We start from the raw sequence: 25,675 nt of genomic DNA on the forward strand, positions 1-25,675 counted from the left end.
CATATTACAAAACCACTAACGCGGGTTAATGTAGAAACGGAGATGGGGGAGAGATAAACGCTAACAGTGACTAAATGATAGAGCAGCAAGAACAGGTCAAGGTTTCCTACCGTGGTTGTCATCTGACTGATTGAACCCACACAGCTGGCAGATTGAGCGGACCCACTTGTTCATCTCTTCCTCAGTCTCAGCTACGAGATAAAAGGTGCGGTCTGAGGTCTTGATGTCAAACACAAAGCTGTCCTGGAACTCCTTCCTCTTAAAGGTCAGGCCAGCGTCCACCTGCTCACAGCAGTGCAGGTCGATGACTCGGATGGGTTTCTTGGAGTGGTCGTTCTTGTAGTACTCAAGAACATCGGGGTCACCACTCATGCGGCCGCTGCGAAGTATAAACCAGCGTTTCTTCCATGCCTGGGAAACGAAATAGAAAGGTAAGAACATGAGCACAGTGCACCAAAATAAAGTACTCACCCCGTGAGCCAGTACTCTGCTAACCTAGTATTAAATTAAATGAAAATAAATTTAAACTAAATTTCTATTTAAGCTTATGTAAACCAGCTTCATTTGAAATAATCGACAATTACTCAGATTCAGTTTGATTTCTTACTGTGTGCCATGTAAAATGTTGCCGTGGCAACACAGTCAACAGCTGGACCTCAGTTGTGGTCTTAACTGTTGATCAAACATACCTCAGAGAAACTAGTGTCTGCTCAATATGAGCAGGTTACTGTGCTTCAGCACGCATGTGGTTTGTGTGTGTGCTGGAGGCTGTGGAGGGGGGAGCAGCAGGTGTTTACTCCCACCCAACGCATTTCCTGTGCTGATATCCCTCTGTGAGCTTAGAGAGAAGTATAGCTCCTCAATGTCAACTTCACTGCCAGACTCCATGCTCCACCCACTCCCAGAACTGGTGAATGACAGCGCTTTGGTCCAACCAAAGTCATGCTCCCTCTGCATCCGATCTGCACTGGAGCTGGAGTTTCCTCTGAGAGAGTGTAAATAAACCTCTCTTGTCAGAGGCGCATGAAAGGCGGCTGAAGTACAACCCCTAACAATGCGTGCAGTTATGATGCAAGAATGGGAAACATACAATGTAACGTGTTGATTTCACACCAATAACACCTCTGTTGTACTTGTCAACTGGAAACGCACAAAGGAAGAACAGTGGCCTTGATTGCAACAGCTCCATACGTTTTCCCAGTGGCTGTTTTTAAAGGGACTCTGTGTTCTCTGTGCTCAGAGACAAAAGAGGAAGATAGACCAGGAAGGGAAAGGGGGAGTAAAGGGGGGTTTAGGGGGAGTGCTTTTGGACATCTGCCAGTGATGCACTTCCGCCAGGCAATGTGTCTCACATGCAGGCTGCTGACACACAGGATCCTGCAGGACCCCCATTAACACAGACACCGTAAGACTAACTGCCCCCCCTTTCCCCCAACTTATACAGACGCACAAACGTACACGCTTTTCGGAGAGGTACGACTTAATGTCCTCATGCTAAACTTTCCAATGAGCTATTAAAGGTTAAATGAATGATGCCTAAACCATTCTGGTTTCCGTTTTATTTTATTGTGCATCCAGGCAATCTGTCACACTGTGACAAGGCAAAATGTCTGCTGTGAAAAGGCCTCTCCAGAGCTTTTCTTACTTCACATAAATCTGTAGTATGCGAACTGCTCAGTGGTCATTGCTGTGGTGTTTCTGCATCAATTAAATCAATCAAGGGTGTGTGTGGTGCTGCAGGACAGCACTCCTCTTTTAGTCAGTTTAGCCAAGCAGGTTTATACAAATTACAGAAAAATCCTGCCCCTTAAACTGTGTTTGAATCTACAAATACAGGTTTTCCTGTGTCAGCATAATATTGTGAACAGCAGCCTCAGCCATGAAATTTTATAGCCTTTGCCGTGTGAGAAGGCACCTCTGCACTCCCACCCTCTGGAGGTTAATGTTAAGTTTCAGAAAAATGTAATAATTTCTTCGTACATTAGCGGAGAACGTCTTTATCTGAGGTGAGGCAGGCAGCCTCAGCCATAATATGCTGTGGTAAATCCTCAAATGTGTCAAAAGAGAACACCTTGGGACCGGGAATATACTGAAAACTATTAGTTGGTTCAAATTATTCAAACGAATTCATTAAGATGATGCTACAACTAGTGATTAAAATGATTCAAAATTCTTGTTTGGTCCAACTAACATTAGACAAACCAAAATATTCAACTAACAGTCAGAACAATTATAGTATTATAAATTACAGTACATTGTTGCTTTAAGTATTTTACCTCCCATCATTATAAAGAACGTCATATGGTATTCACGGGGTAATTTAGCCATGTGTGACATATTAACTCTCGCCCATTTTAAGATAATGTCTGTTGTTCTTTTTTTAAGTATTATTTTGACATAGTGTCTGTCTTGTTTTTATTTTCCTCTCAGAAGTCAACACAGCTAAGAAGAGGCAGCGAGACGTTTTCTTTTTTTTTTTTTCTTTCCAGGAAGTGCAATTTCTGATCTTATCTTCGGCGTGTAGCTGAAGTGTTCCTGAGGTGTTGGGGTACAAGACTTTTTCATTTCATTCTCTGTCAGACTGATACACTGATAAAAGCTAGAGGCAGCATGGCCTTAATGTTGCTGATAGTGGGGCCTCGCTGCTGTGTGTATCTCACCACTAACACCAGTCTCGGGAGGCAGAAAAAAAAAAAGCAAAGCAAAAATAATCAGCACAATATGACGAGCTCTGCAGTAGCGTGAAAGCTATGCATGAGGTCATTTCTCACTATGGGTGGTTGTTATGAATGTTCACTAATGCAGATTATACTTGTAAAGGGTGTGGGAAAACAGTTATTCCTCAAGTTTCCATCTGAAGGATTCCACTGGACTGTGAACTTCCTTATTTCATAAAAATACAGTCATCACACTACTCCATAGAAACAGACACAGTACACAGCATACCTTTTTTTTTTTCCTTTTTCCATGTCCACAAAGCTCGTTGGTTTGGTGCCATTACACCATTCAGAGAGAATCGCTATAACTCTTAGAAACCCCATTTAAATATTATTGCCTTTTCTGGAAAGAGAGAGCATCAGTTAATTGAGACTTGGAGCACTGCCCAGTTTCAAGAGGTCAGTGTGACCCAGCTGGGTTATTCCTGGCATCCTTCAGCTGCGGCCAGCATATTAACCCAGGACAGCAACAGCTCTCAACCACGGAGGAAAGACAACTCATTTAGGAGGCCTTATCATGCTAAAAATAGAGTGAGTATTTCCACAGGAAAAGCAGTTGCTGCCTAATTCAAGAACAAAATAATTTACAGCTCGGTTTCCCTCCGTCACACTTTCTGATAACCTCCTCACAGAAATCTCACAAATGAAGGAAAACATCTGAAGTGCATTCAGTTTCAAATCGACCTTTTTCAACGACACAACAGGCAGTGCAGCTTTTCCCCCTCTCTCGCTCTCATGCACTCTTTCAAATTTGAACAAACTTCCCCGGCAAAGTAAATCATGGGGGAGGAGGACACAACAAAATGAGCTAACCCACCCACCGCCTGTCCTACAGAGCATGTCTAAGCCCATCGATCACTGTCTAGGCGCATGGGAAGTGAGGGCTGAAGCTGTAAAACTAGGCTGAACTCTCCCAGCTCTCCAACTCTCCCCTCCCCCTCATGGCTTTGGTTTAAGCTACATCACTGTTCAAAAAAAAAAAAAAGAGGAGGGGGGGGGGGGGGGGGGCGGGGGGGCTCAGCCTAGACACACTGCCCTTGTTAACAACTGGACTGGACAGCCCATTGGACCACTCAGAGGGTGGTGAGCCAGGATGGTAACCACAATCTCAACTAACACGATATCAAAGAGTTACGTTATTGTGTGTGTGTGTGTGTGTGTGTGTGTATGTGTGTATGTGTGGGGTGGGGGGGGAACCACACGGGACATGATGTTGCTCTGTTGCGCTTGCATTTGTTCATCATGTTCTGCAGTCAATGTGCCTTCTTTCCACAGACAAGATCAAAGTCAAATAAAGGTCAAATCTAAGCAGAAAAAAGAGCAACAGAACCGCATAAAGCACAAAACTCCCACTGTCAATGGGAAAACAGTGGAGAAAACTTTCTAAGATTTAAGTTCTCAACTCAACTCCAGTTAAGGTCTCAACTCTGAGCTGTAAAACAACAAAAGGATTGCCTGCCACCACTTGAAGCTCTCCCAAGATTAAGGGCAGCCATCCGTATCTATGAACGAGTATCGTCTATCCCTTCAGTCCTATTCAATCAGCCCATACAAGCTTGATCTTACCTTGTTCCAACACATTTGTCCTGTGCTGATGGCAGCCAGCTACAGATGCACAGAGACTGTGGAGTGGGGTACAAAGGATAATATGACTGCATCTATTTTTGATGGCTGGGAAGGAAAACATCTAATAACAAACTGCACAAAACAATCTTTTGACCGAGTTTGCTTCTAAAAATGGGATCAAAACTAGTTTGTCTTGCCAATTTCTTTTGTTTCTTTGCATGTTGATAAGTCGGCATGCTTTGCTCTATTTCTGGCAGTCAGCAAAACAATGATACCGTGGGAAAACAAACAATTTAATACAAAAGCTCTCAGTGCACAGAAATCAGAGGGACACGATTGTCTGCTATGTGCTGATAGTCCACTGTGGCTTTGGAACACATTTTAGAAGAAACACAGCAACAGCTGATAAGTCGCCGCAATCATTGACTGTATTTGCACATATCTAATACAACATGGTAAAAACAAGCCCCGGCTCACATCTTTGAACCCAACTCATCACTGGGCTCTCCCAGTAACCGTGACTAATGAACTCTGAGATGGTTGTGGCCTAAACAATTATCCAAGGTGTGCCTTTTACAGCAATAGTCTGTGTGTGTAGTAGTAGGCTGTGTCAACAGGCCTGCTGATAAGCATCAGTCAACATGTTTTTAAATGTGCATGAGCAAACATCCAAACTAAACACGCATGTTATCCGAGTTAAAAGGTTAGAATAGTCTTGTTTACCTCTCCCTCTATTAAAGCCGGGGAAGAGGAGACAGCAGGTTGTTGTCTCTGACTCCATCTTCTCTGCTTTACCTGCTGCTGCAGTGGACACACACACACACACACACACACACACACACACACACACATACACACACACACACACACACTATGCAGCTGCACAAACATCAGCACCATGGAGCTGCTGGAGAGCCATGTAACCACCTTGATTGTGTGCATTTTCTCATCTACGACCAGCTTTTGTAAAGGTCGTGTGCTGCGGCAGAGCGATTTACCTCTTGTGGCTCTGAATGCTTGGCTGCAGTCGGACCGGACGCCTCAGGCAACATGTCTCCTGTTTAATCTGAGCGACAGCACATCAGCGCTCGTGCTCACACACACTAACACTGTGACGAGACTGCGTGAAAATGCACTGGCGCTTTGCCATCTCTGCGTAATTACAGTAAAAGGTGATCTGTCACCCAGCAGTGTTCTGAGGGATGGGACTGAGCATGCTCAGAATTAAGAGGTAGGAAAAGTGGTCAGGCATTTCTTTAGTATGAAATTACAGCCAATAAGGCCTCCCAGCAGCCCAATGTGTTCAATGTGAGCTTTATGATATCTGGAGGCTTTATGTAAAACTGAAATATTCTTTGATCTGACAGTTTCAGATTTAAATCAGTATTTTATTTGTAGGCAAAGTTCTCGTAAAGCTGCTTATGTTATGAATGATGCAGCTGTCATGATACAGTTTTTGATTCCACTCACCCTGGATGGTTACTGGCTCTAAATAAGGACAAAAATTAGGACTAAAATAAAGCCCCCTCATCTATTCTATGAGTGTGCTGTTTCCTCGCTTCACAAAGTCAGTGAAAAACAAAAGAGGAATATTCAGCACATCAGCGATTTCACTTCTTGTCCCTTCTTGTGGTTGAATGAGGCTAGAATTTCATTATTCCACAAGTTTCCGCGCACATCAGTGAAGACCACTCTGCAGTGCATGAATTAAAAGGTAGGACTGCTCACAATGGCCACGATTGTATGAGTGAATGACTAAACACTGATTCTGGGTAATGTGCTGAGAAGGGACAAAGCTGGACGCACAATGACGACAGAGCCCTGATTATCTGGTCCTAATCAATAGTGGGTCACACGTCAGCCCACATTCCAGGAACAGATGGGAGTTTCAGCAAGTGAGGGAACGCAGTCCATTTACGTTTGAGGAATATTGCCTGACCATTCACACAGCACCAGAACACCTTTCCAATTTGCACTGTAACACTTTCCAAGCTTTCATATTTTGAAGTGGGAAGATTCTCCAGAACAAAACGTGAAGAACATGAAGATGCTTAACCCCTCATGTGGGAGCTACCTAATGTGTTTGCCAATCTTTTCTGTGCCTGACAGGTGTCATGTATCTGTATTTGCCTATGTGACACTGGTTTATGTAACAGTAAGCTTAAATAAACCACAAATGGACATGAGAGAGCTCGAGGAAGTTCCCTGAACATCTTACAGTTTACACAGGGCTCCACGTCTCGGCTCTGAGTGAGATATTAAGCAGACATCTGTCCCAGACAGAGTTTATAATGCACGTTTCTGGAGCAGTTCCAATAAATTCAGGTCACAAACAAAACAGGAGTCCAACAGTGTGCCAACAATGTGGGGCCCATTTTGCTTTTTCAGCAACTCCAGCCCATTATCTGTCTCAAGCGGTGAAGAGATCCAGATGCTGCGAGGTTGGACACGGCTCTGTCCCATCCGCGTACTCAGAAGTAAACACGAAAAGATGTTAAACAGAGTTGCTGATAGTTTAAAACTACGCTTAAGTCCAACGGATGCATTAGAGCGCCATTGCAATTTAAATCAAACCGCTCAGGTTTCCCAATAGTCAAAACACCGACCTTGAAAGGCCGGCAGCTGCAAGACATAACACATGCAGATAAGACCCAAACAGGCCAATAAATTCTTGTGTGTTAATAAAAAAGGTGGGAGGTTAGCCATGGAGCGCCAAGACAGACAGGGTCCTCTCAAGGGTAGGAACACTTAACTCCTGATGTTTCCCTCATGTGTGGATTAGCCAAGTTCACATTCTCCTCTTGAGCAAGACGTCAGCTTTGAAACCCATTTCATGCACGTACTGCAGAGCAGAATATGAATATGATCCCACATGCAATGACTGTGATGGAAAGCTCCCTTCCACAGGTGTGACGATGATGAAAGGGGATGGTGCATTTGGTACCCCGAGACCCCATTCACTCTCTTCACGGGGGCAATGATCTGTGAAATCAGCAGCACATCCTATGAAAAACAACCTCTCAAAAGCTCTCGGTAAATATAATCAGCCTCAATTTGCAGTTGAACACTTCCATCATTAGGAAAATGAGTAATCTTTTGCCATGTCTCCGTATCAGCAAAACCCTGGGCTTATTTAGAGTGAGCCCGCCCTGACAGTTTGACTAACGGGGAGCATTATCTTTAATCAGAACTCTTTGTGTCACTTCCCCTGCCTCCGCCATCTGCTGCAGCTCATACACGTCTGTGTGGAGGGCGTACCGTGAGCCCCTCCTGGTCTCTCCGATTCCTTCCAAGGTGGCTTTAGATGCACAATGGCAGACAAAACACAACAATTAAAATGGGGGTGAAAACATTTAGATTTGGGGGGGGATCTGACCGAAGCACCTTAATCTGCTGCACCATCACCCCAGCTCAAACATCACAGTTCCTGCGAAGCTACTCTCCTCACCCAGCTGTGTGCACCATTATAGTCAGCCACTGATGCTGCATACAGGATCTTGCACATATGACATCAGCCGACACACTAAAAATATATCATGTGGCTGACGTACACAGCACATACAGTCCCCCACAGTATAGGAATAAGGAAAACAGAGTGAGCCACCTGAAGTGATTAATTACAAAAACAATTAGAATATATTCAAAAAAAATGATCAATAATTGTGGAAATTGTAATCCTTTAATGACTAACAGAAATATATTGTTTTCAAAAGGCATTTGAATTTTACTTTGGGTTATTCAGTCATGATCAACCGAGACAGTCGAGAGTGACAGGGAAGTCAGAGGGCAGAGAGAGGATGACGTGCAGCGAAAGGCTCAGGATGCCGCAGTGAGGACTCGGCCTTGTTCATGGTACAATCTTTACCATGTGAGCTACCAGGGAGCAAACATCCTCAACATTTCAAACAGAGCATGCAAATGTTAAAGCAGAAGTAATTTGTGAGATTGATTATGATATAGTCTTCTACAAAAAATGTTCACTCTGTAAATCATTTATATTATTTATTATAATAATTATTAAAGACAACTATCAGTGAATTTATTAGAATTAACCACTGAAATAAATTATAATGATTTGGTTACACTGTATATGGTCAATCCACCTACAGAGAGTTTACAGCGTTACCTATAATTGAAGGAGGTTACTTCAGACTCCATAACTGTTTGAGTCTTGATGAATTATCAGCTGAGCTAAGCATTGACTTTGACATTGTCTTTTTTTTTTTTTGACCATGTTGTTCCATTCAGAACTTCAAGCTATAAAAATGCTCCCATAATGCTCTCCAACACCGTGATGTGTTTCTGTTTACAGACATGACAGCACAGTGATTTGTGAAACCATTTCAATGCTAAACATAATGAAAGACATTCACTTAGTCGGTTATGCAATAATAACATGGGAGTCAATGCTCTCTGGATGTAACAAAATCACAAGTCACAAACACTGTATCACGTGCCATGCTGTCATTTGTGTAAACAAACACACGTCACTGTATCCCCAGGAACTTTGTGTTTTCTGCAACATGCAGATACTAAATGAATACAATTCTTTAATGGCAACAAAATGTCTAAACAAAGCAAATTACAGAAGCAGTTTGCTGAAGAAAATCATAATAAATGTGTTAAAATGATAACATTCAGATTACTTTATGTCCAACACCTTTCCTGTCTGTATTTTGGGGTTGTGAACCTTGAACATGATGCCTATCAATGGGTGCATCATGTCTGCTGAAAACATTGGACTTACACGTCAGCAATCAGCATCACTGCTTATCTTAGATGTCACTGTACTATTTTGTCTACGTGTTTTCCAGTGAAGTCTGTATTTGTACACTGGCTGCATTACTCAGAGTTTATTCTTATCTGAGCTTGAGTTGTAACTAATTTCAGTTCCTACAGCTGAAGTGACTCATCACTGTCTGTATTTTCAAAAGCAACAAATCTGTGATTACAGCAATGTTGATAAATGAAGGGAGGGTTTCAGAATCTGGAAAAAAAAAAGGAAAAAATAAAATCTAATTATTGAGGCGCAATTCACTTTCAGCAGCTTGAAACGACTGATTTAAATATAACACGTAAGCACTTTCTTTTCCATTGTATCACTGCTTATGAAATCGAATGATTTTTCTACTGCTATACAACCCTAGGAAATGTGCGTGTTTGTAGCCGGTTTCAGTTTGACTTCTATAACTACCTGTACCACAACCTCAGCCAGGAGGGCCTTTGTTCACTAGTTTCCAACTCCTACAGACTACCTCACCAGGGGCAAAGTGTTTCACATGAAATGGAAAGCCAACACATCACATCACCCTATTTCTGACATTTATTATTATTTGTATTATTTATAGATTTTAATGTTACAAATGTTTTTTTCAAATCAAGTGAAGGCAAATCTAGGGGAGTAAACCTTATAGTGCCTCATCTGCTAATCATCTGGTCTGTTCTTTTTCTGAAGCTCACTGGATTAGTATGTCTCAAGAAAAAAATGTGTCTTTATGATAATTAGAAGAGAAAAGCTCAATCCCCACAAAATAGTTCTGCACTGCACAATAGACTTTACGAGAACTTTAATTAAAAAGGCTAGTTATTTTCTCATTTAAGCTGGATAATTAATTATCACTCTGATATTATTAGTTCTGTTAACAATAGTATATTTTTAAGCCTTATACCTACAAACTAACTGATACATTGTGCACACAAATTTTACCAGAATAAATACATTAACCTTTTTTTTTTTACTGTTACAAAGATTATTTTCACAAACATTCAGTCAACAAATAAGCAAGTCACCTCTTTGAGAGAGGCACCTTTAAGGGCTAATCACAACCCCAATATGTAGAACACTATTCATGACACAGCAAGGCAATTTTCATGTTTTATTGAAGTCCGAAATCATAAACATGTTGCCAGATGAAAATCCCCACCATCTAAGGGTCTGCCTGCTAGGACTCGTAAATATGACTACTTACAAAAACTGAGGGAATAACATTTTCACAGGAGTCTGGTTCTGTAGTAATCAGCTTCATTCACTAGCTAAAAGTATGTTTACTTTAATTTTATTTCTAGGTCTATGTGAGCTATGAAAATGCATAGTTTAGGAAAAAAATAAAAGTGAGCAATTCAAATCCTTTAGGCTTGTGACTTAAAGGTTACCAGTGTACATTTTTTTTGGAAATGTGCCTGAAAGGAGTTAAAGAGTAACACTCTCCCATCCCTCACCAGCCACTGTCACGGTGCATCTAAGCTGAACCCGGTCAAACAGAGGTGCTGGGGCCTGGAAGCTCTCAGGTGTCATAACTGTTCTGAATGTGTGGGTCAAACAGTGGGCTCTGTCAGCCATCCCTGGGTAAATGACTAACAAAATCCGCCTCAATCCTCAAATGTTGGCACTGGCATTCAGAGTTTTGAACACACAGTAATAACTAACTAATAATACTTAAATGAGCTTATGCATTATTCTCATTTCTATGTCTTCGCATGCTGCCAAGCAGGAAGCTAAAAGGCCTTAATACTGAGTCACATCATGACCGCAAAGCCCATTTGCTTCAGAAGGCCAATCTAATGACAGTCATATGACATGTAAGCTTCGGCTAGCAGCATGATTCCTGTATATGACTTTGTGATTGGATCTAATGAGCAGTGCAGAAACTAGATTTCTCCTTATGTAGAAAAAACACAAATCATTATCCTTCAGTAGAACAATACTACACTACTACATTACTACACATTTAGTAGGTGTGTTAGGCTTTTGATAAAGTAAGAGCACACACTTGAGTGGACATGAAACAAACCATATACTGTATCTGTGATCACTGGTTATTTTATTCTGCTCTTATAGGCAGACTATCATCAAACTACAGCTTGTAGATGTCAAATCAACTATTTGTTTATGGTCTCACGAGTACAATGTTTTCCAGATCTGTATTCATTTGCGATGTCTGGATCAGCAGAAATAAAAATGGATTAGTCCCAAAAGTTGTCGTAGTCTGACTCATTTCTTATTTTTAGTATCATTAAAATGCCTCCATCAGCCTTGTGATAGTGAGAGCTCAGTAAATAAGTACAGACATTCTCACTGCTGGTCCAAATCACAAGAGACTAGAATCACTGCCTCGTGGTTGTATTCCTCTGCCAACCAGACAAGTTCGCAGTTTGCGTCCATGTCTGCCAAACTCACATAATATAGGTAGTGAAGACTTTGAAGGAATTTAATTAAAAAGGTATTAAGTGTTTTGTTTTTTGGCAAAATTGCAGTTATCACACTGAGAGAAACAAAAGACAGAGTCAAATTTCTGTATGTGTTGACATGCTTGGCCAATAAAGCTGATTCTGACAGAACACAAAGTTGTAGCCATGACAGTCCACAATACTTCAAATATGGATGTTTCTGCAAAGACGCTATACATTCTAAAACGTGGATGCTTCACACACATCTTCAACAGCAGCACAGAAAATCTATACAATCACCACAGTTTCAAGCCGAGTGTCCAAGATTAGTGTCACCAGTTCAGTCACCAACCAAATGTGAAACATGGTCACCATCTCCCCTTCTGTTCCTGAGTTACAGCACTGAGTAACAGCCAAAAAAGTGGTTTTGCAGAACATTGTGATGGCGGAGTGAAGTTGACCTTTGACCTTGGTGATATAAAATGTCATTACTTCATCATTTTATCCTATTACGCATTTGCATAAAATTGTCGAAAACATGTTTTCTGAGGGCACAGTGCACCTTGACCTTTGACATCTGACCTCCAAAATCTAAAATCTAATCAGTTCATCTTTGAGTCCAAGTGAACATTTGTACCAAATTTGAAGAAATCCCCTCGAGGCGTTTCTGAGATATTGCATTCACAAGAATGGGGTGGAGGGGTGGCCTGCCCAAAAACATAATGCCCTCAGCCATAGAGGCATAAAAACTCTGTGGGATCTAATTTCCTTCTGAATGGCACTATTTTAAGATCAGCTGATAGCGTATTGATATGGAAATACATTTATATACTTACAGACCAATTCAATTTCTTTCCCTGTCATGGGACCTCTGTCATAACACTTCCTGTAGGTACCAAAGGAAGTCTGGCATCTGCTATTGGTGCAATAATTAAGTTTTGGACAGAAAACACACAGGCTACAGCAGAGTTCATGGCACAGGACAGGATATTATGACAAAGGTTCAAACACAGCCACCATGAGGTTTTTTACAATGAATGTGAAAGAATGGAAAGAGGGTTGGGGTTGGAGAAGCAGAGACAGTACAATGTTGTGACAGACAACTGTGACTTTTATGCATTCATTTCTTATGAATGTTACAATGCACATGGAAAGTAGAGCCCACTAAGAGATTTATAGTTGAGGCCAAGAAAAGCTGACAACTGTTTCCCGCTTCTTAAATGTGAGAATACACTGCTTTAGGTTTTACACTGCTGACTGCACAAACAAGCAATTTGAGGTCACCTTGAGCTCAACCGCAATAAGCATTTTATACTATCTTCTTACATGTTTTACACTAAAGAAGAAATCTTAACCTCAGTAAGGCACTTTGCTGATTAAATGAATTCAAATGAATCAAGAGATTAACAAATGAAAATGATCATAGGTTGCAGTCTTGTGTCAATTACAAGGATCCCTTTAAGTGAACATATCTAATAATAATAAACTACTCTGACTTTGATACTGCAGTCACATAAACACCCCAGTCTTGTAGCTCGTGGGGAAAAGCCCGTATGAGGGCCCACAGATAAAGTAGAACAAGGAAAATGTCTGTTTGAGCGCTGGGTGTCTGTCAAAGCAGGAACTGGGAGGCGTTCTCAGTTGACCTCTGAGGGCAAGGACTTCCCAAAGCCCCTCTGCAAAACAACAGTAGACCCGGCAGCTGACAGTGGGACACAGGCTGCTGCTGCTGCTCTGCTCTGCTCTGCCTTGAAAACTCACTGACTCCCCCCACCCCACCCCTCTTCCTCTTTCTCCTCTTGTGTACCATCCACAAGGGCAAGATGGTAAAGCCCCTTTGAAACTGGCAGTGGGAGAAAGCAGAAGCAGCAGCAGCAGCTATCACCTTGCCGATATGATCTGTCTGGAATGTGGCAAAGCTTTACTGTATGTGAACAGACACGTTTGTGATGTCAGATACAACAAAGGACAGATGGGAGGGTTTTGCCAACAGTAGCTTGATCCCGACCTGAGAACAGGAATTAAATTGTTTACAGTATGACACGTCGCATGCATGATTCATGTTGTGCATGCAAAGTACGATTCATCCGTGCATGATTCATTTAGATGACTTGCTTAGCATATGTCAATGCTGGAAGTAACACAGAGGTGTATCTGTCACCTCCTCGCCTAGTTTGACCTATAACTTTATCTTGATTTCTGCTTCATTTGTATATTACAAGTCAAGGAACACAAGCTATTGCCAACGCCTCTTTTTAACAGTAGACTGATTTGACGGGTGACAGGTCATCTGCTAAGCAGCAGCTACAAATAAAAGATGGTTTGGTGGGTTAATGGATCAGACATGATGAGGCATAGTGTCTGACCACTGACTGATGAGTAAAATAACCTTAGGAGGACTATGGAATAGGCATTGGGTAAGTGCTGGATTAGTCAGTTGTTTTCATGTTCCTTCTGCTTACTCTGGAAATTGTTCAAAAAAAGGAACCAAGGCCACTCCCACCTACCCTTAAAACACTGCCCACCTCTGGAGCCTCGATCAGCCCCCAAGAGGAGATAAACTCCCAGCAAGTGATTCATTTAGCAGCTCTGAGACAAAAGTGCGCGGCTGTTTTCTTTTGGGAGATGCAGCGTGGGTAAAAAAGTAACTACGTATAATGCTGCTGTCACATGCCTGTGTGGGAGGGGGCACAGAAAGTTGATATTCATCATGTGTTTGAGCAGCTGTTGTAGGAAAGGTGAGTCACTGCTCAGAGGTAACCACTTTGTTAACAGTTAGAAAACATATGACCAGGACTAGTCTTGCTTGTTACTGAGCTTAGACATGCCGTCTCCTGTCTTCACCACCAGTTGCATCCAGGCTTCAACTGCCACAAGTGTTTTTGCTCCCTGACTTTGCATATCATTTGCATGCCAGACCTGCAGTGGTAGTACCAGTTTTTACTCTCTCCTGGCCCTGCACTGGATTCTACGCTGCATTTAACACGTTTAGCTGTGTCACATTTTCAGAAACTGTCTCTAGAGGGTTGCAGGAGACCTTTTTTTTTTTTTTTTTTTTTTTTTTTTTTAAATCATGACCAATCATTTCACAAACTACTGATTAACTTGGCTTAGGAGGGACTTCATGTTAGAAAGGGGTGGAATATTGACAGGGAATGTGTTTTTAAGGATTAAAACAGCTTTTTCATTGTTGCAAATTATCTCCTAAAGGAAGCACAACAGTGAGAGCCTTTCAGTTAGCACGTCAGTTAGAGCTCCAAAACAAATACATTCCTCACACCTCCTCAGCTCATTCCAATATAATGACCAATCAAACTTGCTACCATGAGAAACACAACACACCTTCAGGCTGGAATGTCAGAGAGTATGTGAGAGTAGTATCTGAAAATATCCGTCTACATTAGGACGCCAGCGATGTCAGATGACAGCAAATCTGGCAAGTAAATGGCCCCGATTGTCCATAGCCTGACTTTAAGTGGAAGGAATTTCAGATGGACAGATTATCGCATTCACAAGTCTCCCTGTTCTGGACACTCCATCTCATGACACTGTTTTCTGGCTGAGGCTGAGTGTGTGCATAGTTGTTTATAGGTTATTGCTCAGGGTGAGAAGCAGGGTGAGAAGGGCTGAGAGGCTGCTCCCTGCTCTCTTGCCTGAGGAAGGCCATTATGTTAGGTCCATTATGCCTGGTGAGGGTTTTTGCTCTTGTTTATACAGTACTGCTATGAACAAAGCAAGTTTTTTCCTCTGTACCATTGCAGCTGCTGTTCCATACTGACCATGGTGGTCTCTATGTAAACATTAGCCAGCTTTAAGTGGAAGACAATGAGGAAATGACAGGACAAAGCGGGGGGTGGGGTGGGGGGGTACATTTGAAGACATTCAAGGATGGATTTCCAGTTGAAACAGAGAGATGACATCATGGCAAAGTCAGCTAGTAGGAACATGGAGAGGCCTGGTAATGCAACACCATACATAAACAGTGGACAGCTGTATTTACAGGAGATTGTCTCATGGTTCTATCAGCCTCCATAAATCCTATTATCTGATTTGCCTTCATTCTCCTGCCCAGCACGCAGCAAGAGATGAGCAGCTTTGGCTTACACAGCCTTATCCAGGCTCTCAAGTGCTGTGCAGTTATCACTATTGTTGTGACACTGGTCATCTTGGCCAAGATGAAAACTGGTCCCATCAGTGCTTGATTAGACATTACCTCATCATGATCGGATAAAGCAAAATGGCAGTTTGTGTGTGTGTGTGTGTCTGAGAGCTGTTTAGCCAAAATTACGGACAGCTGTCTGGTATTACACAGGCTTACCTCTGTGTTGTCATAGGACCCCACAGTGTGTGCCCCCCCCTGCAAATGTCAATGGCATTTTCATTTAAAACATACATCCCTATATTCAAAAGGACTGAGACTGCATTCCAGGATCAATAAATATATGCGGTGCCTCCTGCAGGTCATTGAAAAGAGGAGGGGGCCAGATGGCAGTGGGATGCACCTGCTACAATTGGACTTTCAATATGTGACTTTCACATCGCTTATTTGAGATGCAGCCGGATAAAACACAACAAGAGCAGCAACTTGACACTGATAGAAACCAGAGAAAATCGGTTTCTCAAACTCACAGAGAAACAAATAGAAAGTGTAATCCACTCACATATCTCCTCAGTTTTTTCTCCGGTGGTGACTTCCTCAGCCAGCCTTGGAAGATGATCTCCCCGCCGCTCATGTTCGTCACTATCTGCTGTTTCCTCTTGCTCTACAACTGCCGTCTGTCACTAGTACATCTCGGCTGCGCAAGGCTCGCCTGTTCAAAGTGCTGTCGGCGTTTGGCTCCCGCTGGTGCAGTCTGCTCCCCCCATTTGATAAAGAATTAGAGTAGTGCTAGTCGGAGATGTTGCCCGTCGCTCCTGGTGGTACAGGACGCAAAAAAAAAACCCAGTTGGTAAGAAAAAAAAAAAAAGGCGCAACTCGGCTCTTGGGGAATTACGCACGGCCAGCTGACGAGGAGCCGCGGGTAAAAACTCAACTGATGCAGGGTGAGGAAGTATCATAGGGTGTCTGCAGTTTGTTTTCCCAACTCATACCACGCCCACCGAGTAAAAAGAGGGATGGGCTGTAGTGGGATGAAACAGGATGGGAGAGCTGCTGCCACAAAGTAGCTTCAAGGTCCCGAAGAGTCTAAATAATGGAGGAACCCATGGATTTATAGAATTTGCCTATTTTAACACACAATAGTTGTTGATTCAAGTAAACCTGTTTCATTTTCAAATACCGCAACGTATATGGTTTAAAATTAAAAGCAAACTTCTGTTGATTGCTCTAGCAAATATAATAATATAATCAATTATAACTAACTGAGGGGGGTTTCTTTCAAATGTTTCCTGTTCTTTGAAAAAGAACATTAGATTAATAAGAGTCAGCAGCTGCTGTTATGATCGCAGGCAAATCTTCACAGTTGTATGGGGAAAAAGCACCATCTTGTGGAAACTTGACAGTTTCTCTAAAACCCAACATTGGTTATAAACATGGGAGCTGAAGAGGTAAAAGAGACATACTATGATGTAACTAAACTTTTCTCTAAGAAGCCACAAAAATGAAGAGAGGATGAACAAGTCATGTACAAATGACGTTAAAATTCAATAGAAGAAAATATGTAATTCATTTTACAGTTGCAGATCATTTTTAATATTTATACATCAATGAACCAACAACAATTTACAGCAGTGTTGAATATCATATATATTTGATGTTTGCCAGACAGAAAAAAAACAGACTCCAATGACTTGATAAATATCTGTTAGGCTTGAACTGAGATTTATAGAAGACAAGAATGGGAAAATCTGGGGAAAGGAATCACATCTTTTATGTTGTCAATGCCCAGAATGCATTGCAAAAATCGCTCAAATCCCAGTCCAAAGCCACCATGAGGGACGGAGCCAAACCGTCTCAAATCCAGATACCTGCAAATAAATAAAAGTATAATTGGAACTCTGTTGGTGTCTAGAGATGTTTCTTTAAAATGTTATTAATGTAAATAACATTTTTTTTTACCAGCTGTAGGTGTCTTCTAATCCAACCCTGGAAAAATATAATAATTAATGTAAGTGCCTTTGATAAAAACAGAAATTCAAGTTCTGCAATAAATCCTCTCTAGCATCTTACTGAGATATCATGCTCACGAGAATGGGACGGATAGACAGATGGACAAAATGCCTCCGGACCTGTCTGTTGCACACAAGGAGGAATAACAATTTGCAAAACGATTTGCAAATTTTCTCTTCTGCACGTAGGTGAATTCACCAGCACATTGGGCTGTCAGTCAGTTTTATCCACCACAGATATGGAGAATGTACCTTCTTGTCTAAAGCTATGTACAACTGTCAGTAAAACCTGTGGTCATATTTTCTTTACTTTGTACAACTGACACTTAACTGCTCAGCCCTCTGGACGCAGATACAAGCCCTGAGGTGCAGAGGGGCTTGTTTTAGCAAAAACCCTAAACAGCATGGCTCACTATCATCTGATCCTTATGCTGTTTTCCTGTTACTGTCATTGGCTCTGTGTCCTGTTTTCATGTGCTGTTGGGTAGTATTTATGTACTTCCGCCTGTTATAGTTGTGTGTTAATAGTTGTACAGTGCTGTGGAAAAGAATTTCCCCTCAGGGACAATAAAGTCTAACTAACTACAATATATTTATTATGTTAATTGGTCAGTTATGTCATTTTATTTAAATAATATAAATTAATAAATGTTAATGTATACACAATATATCATATCCTGTAGTTTTCCAACCACTGAATATGAGTAAGGGGGCTCAAAAACCCGCTAACCCATCTGAAGAAGTTACAGAAAAGATGTTTGATGTGTAGTGGAAGGTCGTATAGAAAACCACTTTTTATTTTAACCAGACACTGTAACACAAAATTGAGCAGCCACACCAGAGTGACACTATAGGGATTATTCTTGATCTCAATCAATTTATAGCAACTAAGCAGCCACTGACAACTGTACTGTAAATATATTAAGATGGGCCTGCAGATGCGACTGGAATATGAGTTCTTACTCTTCCAGCCGAGCCCTCAGCAGATCCAGCCTCTCCTCTCTCAGCGAGCCCCCACAGAGCTCTCCAACTCCTGGCACAAGAAGGTCCACTGCAGCTGCCTGCAAACAAACGACAGTCAGTCAGCTCACATATGCAAATCACTGTGATAACCCAACTGACATAACAAGGAAGCAACTGAGTGGTTAAATTATTGATTCACTATATGTTTTTTTTTTAAAATGTGTAACCACATCTTACTGTATGTTTAGGATGGTCCTGGTTGTCTCTTGCATAAAAAGGCTTAAGATCATAAGGATAATCAGTGACAAAGACGGGAATGTTGCCACAATGTTTCACCAGGTACTTCTCATGTTCTGTCTGAAGGTCACAACCCCACTGCAGAAAAGAAGAGCTAGGGTCAAGCTCTGCAGAGAAGCTGCAGACATACAGTAGAGTTTGTGTCAAGTCTGCTATTTCAAGGAGAAAATAAAATCGCCACTTACATCTGTTGGGAAGTCAAATTTCTGAGAGCTGCGGTTTAGGATGTCTATGGCCTCACTGTAGGTTATCCTGAAAATAGATGTAGATAGTGTCATTTGTCCAAGGCCTTAAATGTCTGACTAATTTATTTTTATATGCCATGCTCAGAAAAACAGAGACTCACACAGGGAATCTCCTCTTCACCATAGCATCTACAGTGTCCTTAGAGTGTATGGATTCAATAGGAAAAACAATATAAGTTGAGATAATAATGAAGACAGATGAAGTTGTGGCTGGTTGGGATAAGGAGGCAGGTTATGTACCCAAGTTAAATAAGTGTCCTTCAGTACTCACCCTGTGTCCAGGAGTCACATGCTTGTGAAACAAAGCCACATCCTCTGCACAGTGAGCCAAGACATGCTCCGTGGCGGATCTGAACATGTCCTCCATAACCTAAGGAGTGGACCCAGTTTAATTATTAAAGCTCTCCTAGGCAAATATGCACAAGGGCAACTTTAAAGGTCACATAAGGTAAGTGTGTTTTTTTTTTGTTTTTTTTTTTTTTGGCACGCTAAAATGAATGTTTTCAGAAAAGGTAACTAACTCAATCTATTGTTCGCACAGAAATATGCTGAATGAAAAGGAGTTAAAAAGCTGTAACATGTTAGGCAATGAGATACACTGATCTATATCACAGAGCAATGCTGTATTTGAGGACAATGACATTGTGTACCATGGTGAGATCCTCTAAGGACTGTGTGAAGGAGACCTCGGCCTCCACCATGTAAAACTCAGCCAGATGGCGTCTGCTTTGGGAGTTCTCTGCACGAAATGTTGGCCCAAATGTGTAGACTTGAGAGAAAGCCCTGCAAGAGCATGAGTGACAGGACATAATTAGAAATACACCTCAGTGTATGGGAAAGTGTCTCTGAGGCAGAAAGGGATATGTGAGTTTTAAAGATGTCAGTAGAAAATAAATTCATATGCTTTATCTCACCCTGACATCACTTCCAAATGAAGCTGACCAGACACCGTCAGGAAAGCTGGGACAGAGAAAAAGTTCTCATCCTCTTCATGCTCTGGGCCCGATGGCTGTGGGAAAAGCAGAGGTTTTTGGGGATTCAACCAATATAATTAGTCCCTCTGTTCATATCAGAGCTTTGACCTACAATCACACACTGGAGGTGACACCACATACAGGACAGATCATCAACATATGTATCTTAACTTTAGGAACATTTATAAACACATCTTTAGATTCTCACCTCGACCTGAAAGAGCTCCCCTGCCCCTTCACAGTCATTTGAGGTGATGATTGGAGTGTGAATCTGTACAAAACCATTTTCCTGGGAAATAAATAAATAAATAAATAAATAAATACAAAAAGTCTTACTCTGCATTCTGTCAATAATTCCTCCACTGATAAGTTCTCACCTTGAAATATGAGTGAATTGCTGTAGTGGCCTCACTTCGTATTCTCAACAGGGAGCTAAAGGCGTTTGTTCTACACCTAAGATGAGGAAACTGGCGAATATACTCCAGGTCGTGTCTCTCTTTGATTTTAAAGGGATAATCCTAAAAGGCAAAGCAACAATATCATATAACATTTCTGATATAATAAGAACATACAAAGTTATAGGATAAGGTGTAATTTGTACTAGTTGAGTGAGTCTGGATGTTGAATGTTTGAGACAACAACTTTTCTTACCACAGGGTTACATTCTCCGACTACGTGGATTTGGTCTGCTTCCAGTTCAACTGGCTGTTTTTGGTGTGGACTTTTCCTAAGAACACCTGTGACTTCAACAGCACTACCAAATGTGAGCAACCTTAATATGAAAAAAAAAATTAGTTAAAGACAGTCGCACCTCGCATATGTTTAAAAAAAACAAAAACAAAAGTGCTTACGGATCATTCAGCTCTGAACCAGCAACAATCTGCAGTGACTGCAAAGAGCTCCCATCATTCACATGGAGAAAGAGATTTGCCTTCTGAGGTCGGACAGAGCGAACCCATCCCTACAACAGAGATAAATCAAACTGCACTTAGCTTTTCCATCCAGTAATACAGAAATATTCTCTTTCTGCTTACATGTAACGTTCATAAATGGAAATAATGGTAATTTAGGGATTTCAGCAATATATACACAGTTGTATGCAGAAGTCTGGTCACTGCAAATTATATATTTTATTGATTTTTGAAGTGGGGGAAAAAAAGTAAATACAACCCCTGCAGCAAACAAACATTAAAAATGAACCCAAATATCGACTACAATCTTGTAAACAAGTTTGGTCATTGCTTATTAAGTCAGCACTGAGTCTCCTGTGGCAGATATCACAGCTTGCAGATGCTTTTTGTAACCACCTACAGTCTTTCTCTTCTGGATTTAAGAATTTTCACCCACTCTTTCTGCAGATCACTTTAAGTCCTGGGATATTTTTAGCCTGTCTTGTACACGCAAGGTCTACCCACAGATTTTCACTGATGTTTACGTGAGAGGACTGTGAGGCCGTTCCAAAAGCTTCAGCAGCGTTTCTTGAACTGGTTCATGGTTGACTTTGAGATCTGCTTTGGATCATTGTCCTGTTGTTGGAGCCAGCTTCTGTCCTGTTTCACTCCTGACCGACTGTCTGACTTTCTTTTTGATTTAGTGAAATCCATTCAACCCTCAATCCGTGAAATATTTTCTGTTCGTGAAGTAAAAAGTTACAGTGCATTAACATTAAAAGAAAGAAATGTTTGTTTTGTTGCAGTGGTTGTATTTACCAAACATGGATGCCCATACTTATGCATACCACTCTATACTGTGATCTGAAATCTTTTAAAAAGAGTGAACCGTTGAGTACAGCATAGCCTAACTTCACTGTGTGTTGGTGACTATTCAGGTAACAGGTTAGCTAGCTCTAATGTAAGTACATGTGCAGGAAATATACATACATTCATGTACAGTTACGTGTATCCCGGGTTAAGGGTTCTTATGATACCATATTCTAAAACATAAGAATGGTTAAAGGTAAATAAAAGATGAGAAGAAATATTATATGCTCATGGTAGTGGGCTGAGTCTCAAAAATTAAATGCAGTAAAGTTGAACAGGGTGTAGCTAAAATAGGTAGCATGTTACTACAGCGATAGCACAAATTACCAGACAACATTAACAGCCGGGGGGGGGGGGGGGGGGGGGGTGTTAGCGTTACCTGTACTTTGACATTTGCTCCCAACTCAGCACCCGAAAGTGCTTCGGATACTCTTAGTTTCGTGGGTGTCTTCATACAATAATGTCGAATACTCAACAATATTCTGCGAGAGACTGACGCCGTTGATGCAACTGAGAGCGTTTTAGCTGCAGCCTGAAACATCGTGAACAACTGCACTGCTTCCGACACAATAAAACACTAAAAGAACAACATGCTGCGACAATTTGAAGGCACAAAAAACAACACACTTTATGATATTCTCACGATGACTACAGCTTTCCCCTGTCCTGACTTTCACGTTTTGCCGATTCTGTCGGTGACACTTCCTGTTTGGGTCTCTCACCATTCGCCCAATTTAGTCACGTGGGTTACTATCAACCAATCAGATTTCGGGTTCTTACAGCGGGGCTTTTTCACGCTGTAGGGAGATGTAGTTTTATTAAAAGAGCTTGAATACCATTTTGGACGGAGGTCAAAAGTTTAGGGTTATGATGCCACAATTTGTATTGCACATATTTTATGAATATTTTTTATTTTGTAATATGAAGTGTAGGCTAGATAAACATCTAGAAAAAAATAAAAATGTGAAATGAATTGTAAGGAGGCAAATTAAGAACATTTAAATCTGTTTGACAGGAGAAATTTAGACAGAATTTGTAGGGTTTTTTTTGAGTACTTTAGTCACCACTGAATCAAACTGTAGGCTAAATACAGAGGAAAAATACAAAAATTTCAATATTATAAACTCTGCTCTCTTCTGTGTAGAAAGCATCTAATATTCTAATGTTCACATAGTCACTGTCTACAGTCAGCAGTGACTATGTCGGGAATTTGTGGTGAGGCAAGCTTTGTGTATTGGTGTAAAGATGTGATAACTTTTCTAATGCATGCTAAAGACTCTCTTCAGGTCCACTGGGCAGAATATTTTATACGAAAAGCCAGAGGCCAAGCTCCTCTCTACATACAGGGTGAAATGTAAAATATATTTTCAACACATGTGGTGTGATTCAGTAGTTTAATGAAGCAAGCAGAACAGCTATCACAACCACATGGAAATCTTCTTTAATCTTGCATGAGGTATCTGCCGTCATTGTGGGGTCCATTTGCGCGCAAAGCTTGTTAATTCAATACCCACAACGACACTTGGTCTATTCCCACCATTTGCTACTGGAGTAAATCAGATCATGCCAGCAATGTAATAAGATGCCATGGACAATTATTCACCTGGTCTCGCCTGTCAGCTTTGGAGCCCCTGGTCTGGGTCTGGCAGCAAACACAGAGCTGGGTGTCTCCACCTCCGGCTGCTTATGACACATCATCATTAAACCCAACATGATGCATTTGAAAAGTCAGCAGGGTCATTGATATTAATTATCTCCAGCATGGTGGGAGCAATTATGCACATGGTCTCATCTTAATGGGGAACAGAACAATTCTATTTTCTGATTCACTGACAAAGAGTGAAAAACATAATGTGAAACTTGCAAAGGTCATGTAGGCTATTTGTGTATCATATGTTCATCATATATGTCTTTACAGCAAAGTTGAAACATGGTGACAATCAGACCTATTGGAGCCACAAATCATGAGACAGTTAACTTTAGTATGCTGCTAGGAAACAGCACAGATTTTATAACCAAAAATAAATAAAGAAACAAAAATACCCCTACAGGAAATGTATCAAAATGAATTGTATTTATTATTAGAGCAAGATACTGCTGAAATCTGCTTTCCCCTCTGGTATCATCTTATGCAATATCTTACTCTACCACAGGGTAGTGCTGTAGCTCCATGAGACTTTCCACTCGCCTTCCCAATCCCCACCGACTGTAGGTTTATTCATTTACCCCTTAGTAGCCTCCCGTATGTTATTAATTTGCAGCTCCAAGGTCTGCTGAAATGGAAACAAGCTGGCACTGCCATGTTCTCTCTGCAGCTCTATCAACAATAATGCAAAAGCACCTGCTGACTTTCATTGGCAGCAGATAGTCCAGCGCAACAGTGAATTCACGTTGCTCCCTGGATATGTTTTATACGCATCAATAGGAACAGGAGAGGCTGAGGTACCCTCAGTGTTTTTGCTATAACTTGATTTGTAATTTCCCCCTTGTTTGCAGGCTTGACACATTCTGTGACAACATGCACGTGGGAGAGATGCGTCGCATGAAGGCTATTTATATTTCTACAGACACATCATCCCACACAAACCACAAGGCAATGTACGCATGTAACAAGGTGGAAACAGTCTACTCTGCTGTCTCTGGCTATAAAATCCCTGCACAACCAAGGCAAACACCCTGAGGTAAAGCGGTATCCTGTTTATACTCCACATGTAATAAATCAAGAGGAGAAGTCAAATTATGGGATTCCTGATGGGGGGTACACAGCTCTCTGTTCTCCACAGGTAGAGGAGTTGTTAGGCAGTGGCCTGACAACCTTATTTGGGCTTAACAACTTGTTAGAATCAATACACGATTAGTCAGCAAAACAAAGGATTTTGCTGTAAAAGCTCGGATCTCTGGAGGATCACTAAACTTAGAGGGCAAGTGCATCCACTGCTCTCAGCTGTCTGCCCAGTGACTGCAGCACCGCATCGACAGCATCTCCTGCCCCCTTCCACGAGCCCTCATCAGCCCCTCCAAATATTCTGCATTCTCAAATGGACAGTTGCATCGATTTTATGTAACATGGCTCGTTACGTGCTGATTAGACCGTTACAGTGATGTGATTACGGGGAATGGGTTTGGGTGACACTCGGCCAAACACAAATCAAAAGGAACTAACAACCCTCATACTGAAAAAGAGATTTGGACTGTCGCTCGGCTTCACCTACGACTCTCAAGTTACTACCAGTGTGGAATTGGTTTGTGTCTGATGGCGTCTATCTTCAGAAGTCTGCAGTTTAGAGAAAATATTCATTAACAATACTCAGAACCTTCACTGCTTATAAAATGATTGTGTTCAGAGTTATAGGTTCTGATTTGTAAAATCAAATGTGTTTATTTGTGCTAGCTCTGAAATGATAATTTGATTAATTCAGTAGTCAATCAACAGAAAGACATTGATTTTTTTTTTCTAAGATGTGAGGATTTCGTGCTTTCTCTGTAATAAAGCACAGGCCTACTAAACTGAATACTGGGATATAGGGTCTTGGAATTGGTGAGTGAGCTGGTGAGTCAAAACAAACAACAATTTTCACTATTTTAAACCATTTCGGAGGCTGAATTCATCCAGTCATTTAAAACCAATTCAGCAACAATGAAAATAGTGATTAGCTGCTTTCCTAATTTGTGCAGTGAAAGTTGCAGAGCATCTGTGCAAAGAGAACCCTGATATCAAAATGGAAAGTGAGGACTGCTTGACATCAGCTCTGACTCCTCCTCTCTTAGACAGATGAGAATAAATTAAACATATTTAAGAGAAGGTAATAGCGTTGTCCCCTTGAGGCTGTCTCCTTGGGGTACAGCCATACTGTAATTATCATATGCTTATCTTTAAC

The 25,675-nt window shown here is 41.3% G+C and overlaps 2 protein-coding genes across 3 annotated transcripts in view; both read right to left on the minus strand.

Annotated features, from left to right (window-relative positions):
• gab2 (GRB2-associated binding protein 2) overlaps positions 1–16,518 on the minus strand; it is a 34,380-nt gene extending 17,862 nt beyond the window's left edge. The window contains exons 1-2 of one of the 2 annotated variants that reach the window (XM_071496725.1): positions 16,112–16,518; positions 111–411 (exon numbers count right to left, since the gene is read on the minus strand). In XM_071496725.1, the coding sequence (XP_071352826.1) occupies positions 111–411; positions 16,112–16,183 (373 nt within the window). In that variant the 5' untranslated portion in view covers positions 16,184–16,518. The remainder of the gene's footprint in view (positions 1–110; positions 412–16,111) is intronic. The other variant, XM_071496726.1, reaches the window with a different exon arrangement.
• Positions 16,519–17,118: 600 nt separating this feature from the next.
• nars2 (asparaginyl-tRNA synthetase 2, mitochondrial) lies at positions 17,119–22,487 on the minus strand. The gene is made up of 14 exons (XM_071497130.1): positions 22,177–22,487; positions 20,889–20,998; positions 20,689–20,809; positions 20,415–20,555; positions 20,246–20,326; positions 19,978–20,072; positions 19,714–19,846; positions 19,335–19,433; positions 19,165–19,202; positions 19,004–19,070; positions 18,759–18,896; positions 18,522–18,619; positions 17,509–17,535; positions 17,119–17,417 (listed from the first exon to the last, which is right to left on the minus strand). The coding sequence occupies exons 1-14, from the start codon at positions 22,336–22,338 to the stop codon at positions 17,273–17,275; spliced, it is 1,455 nt and encodes a 484-aa protein (XP_071353231.1). The 5' UTR covers positions 22,339–22,487; the 3' UTR covers positions 17,119–17,272.
• Between the last annotated feature and the right edge of the window lie 3,188 nt (positions 22,488–25,675).

The sequence above is a fragment of the Trachinotus anak genome, unplaced genomic scaffold (genome assembly GCF_046630095.1).
Source record: "Trachinotus anak isolate AG129_WGS33_773 ecotype Australia unplaced genomic scaffold, CSIRO_AGI_Tana_v1 ptg000014l, whole genome shotgun sequence".
In the NCBI taxonomy this organism is placed as follows: Eukaryota; Metazoa; Chordata; class Actinopteri; order Carangiformes; family Carangidae; genus Trachinotus; species Trachinotus anak.